The 6,000-nt window shown below is 45.6% G+C and overlaps 1 protein-coding gene across 1 annotated transcript in view; it reads left to right on the top strand.

The window, feature by feature from the left end:
- Positions 1–5,480: 5,480 nt before the first annotated feature.
- The window catches only part of GADL1 (glutamate decarboxylase like 1), a 462,065-nt gene continuing 461,545 nt past the window's right edge, over positions 5,481–6,000 (top strand). The window contains exon 1 of the mRNA XM_069730021.1: positions 5,481–5,628. Coding sequence (XP_069586122.1) covers positions 5,586–5,628 — 43 coding nt within the window. The 5' untranslated portion in view covers positions 5,481–5,585. The remainder of the gene's footprint in view (positions 5,629–6,000) is intronic.

The following is a 6,000-nucleotide window of genomic DNA, read 5'->3' as shown; positions in this document are numbered from 1 at the left end:
TGCAGAAGGTCTCAGAGGTTGGCTTTGCAGACTCCTTCCTAGTCCTTCTTACTTTAGTACCCAATGGCAACCTCCCCCAGCTCTCGTTCACACACCTGGACCGGGGCACTTATAACTCCCAACTTGCTGCTGGGAGTTGCCGGTGATATTTCCATTTCCTTTTTCTGTTGAGGCATGGAGCTACAGCAGTCAGCTATCATCCTCTTTGGTGTTTTGAGGACGTCTGTGTTTCTTTCTGAGTCTACTCAAGTGTTCCCCTTGTTTGCGTTTCTCATCTGTCTTAAGTGGTAGTAGGGATTGACTAGTGCATGTCCTGTTCTTCCCTATGCAGGGCTTTTCACCAGGGTCAGATAGGGGTTAGGTATCCTGGTCGGTGATTGGTGTGTAGCCTATAAAAGGATGCTTAGGGAAGACAGGATAACGTTAGATCTGCCTAGGGGTCTCCACTCCCCCTTCCCTAGTGTTGGGTCCCCTTCCCTTTATCTCTTCGTGTTGCACTTAGTCTTTCCTACACTTTGCGTGACACAGTTCTGCAGTGGATCCTGAACCTAGATGTCTGAACCGAGCCCTAGTCCTATCCTCGACTGAACCATCAGGAGCTCCAGTGAACACCTGATAGCCTTGAAACTATGCCTCTCCTAGGTAAGCCTGGTCCACCAACTACCTGTGCCTCTTGAGTGCATAAAAGTTTTCTTGGTCATGGACCCTGCTGATCCCTAGTCCTCCCTGCTCTTGGAGCTGTCTCAGAAGCTGAGCTTCCAGCGAGAAAGCCATGAAAACATTTTGCTCCATCTGCAGACATTAGATGCCCATTTGGGAGCCCTGACGTCAGTTGCGCCAGCTTAAGTTTCAGCACCTATGGTCTATTCAAACTGAAACTTATGCCTCTGGAGTGGAACCCATTCTGTCTGATCCGCCACGTTACTATAGGGATCCAAAGCAGTGCCATGGGTTCCTAGATCAGTGAATGCGGCACCATGAAGTTTTGGACCATCAGTTTTCCGACTGGGTCAAGGTGGGATTCCTAATGTCCTACCTAGCAGGAAATGACTTAGCAAGGCACAAACCCTTTTGAGAAAAAAGAGCTCCTATCACCTCAGACGTGCAGGCCTTCCTGGTGGCCTTCCAAAAGGTCTTCAATAAGCCAAATCCAGAATCTTCTGCAATATCTTCCCTTCCCAGCTTCCAGGAGCAAAACTAGATAGGTGCCACAAGTGAGGAAATAGTTACATCTGGCCCTGTACATCCAGAGACCACCTCTTGCGCTGACACCGTGTGCATGCTCCAGCCATTTTGTATGCTATAGACCTACAGTGACCTGTGACCTAAAGCAGTAAGAGCAAATGAGCAGGGAGACTGGAGCGTCCGCCTGGGCCTAGGGGTATTTAGTACTGGGTCCAGTCATCATTAAAAGGGTGGTCATGGTGGCCCTGGGTGTCCAAATTAAAGGGAAGGTCTTTAAAGGGGTTATTAGAAATAAGAATGTTCGTGATGCCACCTGTGGTATTCGGTCAGGGGTGACCGACGCTGCTTAAAGGGATCCTCTGGGGATTGATGGTACTGCAGCTGGGATGGTATGGCTTCCCACGGGTGAAGCTGGGTCCCCAGGGCTCCCAGTTTATTAGGGACAGATGGTAGATGGTGTAGAAAGAATCAGAGGACACAAGGTTGTAGTCTCTTTACCTTTTTAATGGTGTAAGGCAGCCACAGTCCAAAGTACGGATCACAGGTTCTGGTGTGGTCCAGCCGGCTTGGAAGTGATTCAGGAATCCCCCTAACCAGGTGGGGTTGGAAGCCTTCCTCTCTGTGTTGTGTTGTAGTCTCTTGCTGCCTTAGGCCTCACACAAGGTCCACACTTTTAGGTAGGACACTACCCAAATGGCAGGTAACTCAAGCCTTTTTACAGGGTCTCTCAGATGACTCCGACTCTATGTGGATTCTGCCTTGTCCTTCAATCCGCACATCCAAGCTCTCGCCACCTCCTGTCGCCTCCAGCTCAAAAATATTTCCAGAATCCGTCCTTTCCTCAACCCTCACTCTACCAAAATGCTTATGCATGCCCTAATCATCTCCTGCCTCAACTACTGCAAAATCCTCCTCTGTGGCCTACCTTCTAACACTCTCGCACTCCTCCAGTCCGTCCTTAACTCTGCTGCCCGACTAATTACTCTCTCTCCTCACTACACTCCTGCTTCCCCTCTTTGCAAATCCCTTCACTGGCTCCCAATTTCCCAGCGTATCCAGTTTAAACTACTAACACTGACCTACAAAGCCATCCATAACCTTTCTCCTCCGTATATTTCCAAACTAATCTCTCAATATCTTCCCTCCTTCTCTCCTCCACGCTTATTCGCTCCTCAGCCAATCGCCTACAAGACTTCTCCCGAATATCCCCCATCCTCTGGAATTCTGTGCCCCAACACATCCGGTTATCCACCACATTTGGATCCTTCAAAAGAAACCTGAAAACCCTCCTCTTCAAAGAAGCTTACAACCTGTAATGACCACACAGCCACCTCAACACCATCGGAGCTACTGCAACCCTCAACCTACTGTTTTCTTCCCCATAATCCTGTAGAATGTAAGCCCGCAAGGGGAGGGTCATCTCCCCCCTGTATCAGTCTGTCATTGTTAGTTTTGTTTACAGTAAGTGATATTTGTATTTTGATGTAACCGCTTCTCATGTACAGCACCATGGAATTAATGGTGATATTTAAATAAATAATAATAATAATATGTGTTACTGTGCCTTCAGGTATTAATGGTGGACAGGAGACTTACAATCTGCTGTCCTCGGTCTTCCGGCTACCAGTATCCTGCGCTTCAGTGTGAAGGAAGATCAGTCGCAGCTTCTCTCCAGCTCTTTACTCTCATTTGCTACTCTTCTCCTACAGACTGCTCTGTTTCTCTCTCCTTCTAGGAGCTGCAGAATCACTCTTCTGCACAGCCCGAGCTTTCCTCTCTCAGACTCTCTCTGTCTGCTTCCTCTCTCTTCACTCTAATCTCACAATCTCCTAATATATATATATATATTCTAGGGAAGCTCCCTTGAAAATGGCCTTGAGGCAGAACAGTGTTGCATGTGCTGAGTACCTGCTAAAGGGATCCTTCCTCGCTTTCAAGCATGGCATCACCCTCCCCGAGAGGAAGGCAATACCACTGCATCAACCGGTTACCTGGGGTGTTACAAGACCATGGAACCCTGCTCCACTGCAGTATTTAATTGCATCAGCACACTCTGCATGTTGATACACTAAGGCTTGCGCATACTAGCAAGTAGCCAGCAAAATTAATCCATAATTATCCAGCACATCTTCTTGATTATAAAAACATTTTCTTTATTTATATCCTCTTAAAAACATTGCTGAAGATCAAGACAGAAAGGGATAGCTAATCCCATTTGAGAATAAAACTTTATGCAGTTCGACCCATGTGTGGGGCTTAATCATATGATTATGACCCACATTATGATTAAGACCCACACATGCGTCGAAACGCGTAAAGTTTTATTCTCATGTGGGATTAGCTATCCCTTTCTGTCTTTGTCTTCTCTGAGGATATGAATAAAGAAAACGTTTTTTTTTTATAACCAAGAAGATGTGCTGGATAATTATGGATTAATTTTGCATGTGGGCTTGAATGCTCCTCCATGCACCTTCGTGGATAACTGCACCTGCTGTGGACAATTCAAGGGTGAGTTGATTCACTTTTCCTTATATTTTAGCAAGTAGCCAGCGTATAACTTGGATGAGAGTTCAAACCCAGATGTATGACAGGTGCATGCAAAACCCCAGTCTGCACTTGGATGTCATACGAGTGCAGTGCGATTGCCAAGTTTGTCAGCAATGGAGGAGATCGAGAAATTTATTTCTCTGGCCTCTCTTAATCTGTGCTGAGATTCTATCATGTGAGAAAATCGAAGCGCAGTGAAATGACATTCAGCTCACGCTCGCAGCAGAGTTTGAGCCAAGTGTCATTAGCATATAGTATCTGATGCTCGAGTATTGGATTCTATATGCTAACCTTATACTGTCAGTGTTCATTGCTCTAGCTGGGCCACTGTGTGAGTGGACCCAGGACAGCTGGCCCCCCACAGCTGCACTATACCTTGGGACCCTCTTGGGGATGGAGACCTTGGGCAGTTGCCCCGTTTGTCTCCCAACACTGGCCCTGCCTCGACAATTAGTCCTCATTCCTCACCAGTGTCAGACTGGGGTGCCAAGGGCGCACCGGTAACATTGACTTTGGGGGGCCCACTTTTCACCTGCATACAAATATTACACTACCCTCGTTCACAAATTACCTATATCTCTATATAATAATAAACTGGGTAGTGTAATTAATGAATGAGGAGATGCTGTTTTTGTCTGTACAGAGTGAATCAAGTGAATTATGCAAAATACTGCCCATACAGTGAAGTTGGGGGCCCAGATCTGCTCACTGGGGGATTCTCCTATTACCCTATGGGCCAGCCCGAGCCTGCTGCTCACTGACTGACTGATGAATCTCTCAATCTACAGTAACTCAGCTTCCTGCCGCTGTGAATCCTACTGCTCGCATACGCACACATGACGTCCAATCCTGTGTCTTATAGCCACCTCTACCATCACATTAACATGTTTCATCCAGGGAACCCTATTTGCAATGAAAGGAATAGATTTTGCGGGGTTCATAATTGATCTGCCCAACTTAACATAGCATCACAGAAACAATAATGGGAAAATCTTAAATTCGCATACACAATGTTGAGTGCAAGAGCGAATTATCCGCAGTTTGACACCTTGCCAATACTGACATTTGTGGTCATATTAAAAAAGAATATTTGTTTGATTTCTGTTCGGTCCAGTAATGTGATGATTACAAGACATAAATGACGGCTCAAACTTTTCACTATGTTTTACTGTAATAATGTACCATATATAATTAATCCTACCTCATTATTATTATTATTGTACATTTTTATAGCGCCATGGGAATTATGGGAAATAATGTAGGCCACATGTTTGATTAGACACATTTTGTATAGAGCTCAAATTAATTGCAAAATATCGTATGCATATAGTTGTAGGATGATAAATGTCAGACGCCCGTAATGCAAATTCGAGACATTGAAGTGTATGATAGAAATCTGTATTTTGAAACATCCTCTCAGTATTTCTATAATTGCGTTACTACTCTTAGTATTGGAATTGAGTTTGGACATTGCAAGAATTCCAAAGTGAGGACTCGTCAATGGCGCATGGGTCGGTGCTGCGTGCATTCTAGCTGTACGTGCTGTCCCTCCCTTCTGACCATCTGGTCTGAGCTTTTCTATTCTCCCATTCTGTAAAGACTGGATAAGGGCCAGCTGGTATTTGTATTAATAGATGCCCTGCTTTGCTATTGGAGAGAAGCTCTGTGGTGGCAGCTGCAGCCGCAGGACAGAGCAAAGCCAGGGTGGAGGCAGGAACACTGACACCAGACACCTGTAAAACAGTCACTTGTGCGGAGAACACCCTGCAGTGATCTCCACTGGGACTAGGATTTCATTTGGGGAGCCCTTAGGCGAAGCAAGCAGAAGTCACCTTCAACGTCCAGAGGCCACAATGATCAGCAGCCAGCCTATACACACTGCCGGGCATATGGAGGGTAACAGACTGCTCTTTTCTCTATCCATCCAGCATCAGCTCATTAGAAGCTCACATCCACATATAGGTTTTGTATTTCCAACATTAGGAAACATTGTCTTCTCGCTCATTGTATGAATGCTCATAGTCTCTCATTCACGGTCAGAACTTCTCATGCCTTTGTGGCAGATGACGATATTGATTGGAGTAATTGCCGGACTGACTTGAGAAAGAACTAACTTTACTGAAGCGCAGATAACAAGTTTGTCTGAAATCATATTGTAAGGTGTTTGCATTAGATTGATCAATATATGGCCAAGAAACGGAGAGAAAAGTATTAAGAGTTGTGACAGTAATGAGTGCTAACATCTTACCTACAACCCCAGACACGCAG

This window comes from Ranitomeya imitator, chromosome 6 (assembly GCF_032444005.1).
Source record: "Ranitomeya imitator isolate aRanImi1 chromosome 6, aRanImi1.pri, whole genome shotgun sequence".
Lineage (NCBI taxonomy): Eukaryota > Metazoa > Chordata > Amphibia > Anura > Dendrobatidae > Ranitomeya > Ranitomeya imitator.
This window is presented reverse-complemented; position numbering and strand designations above follow the sequence as displayed.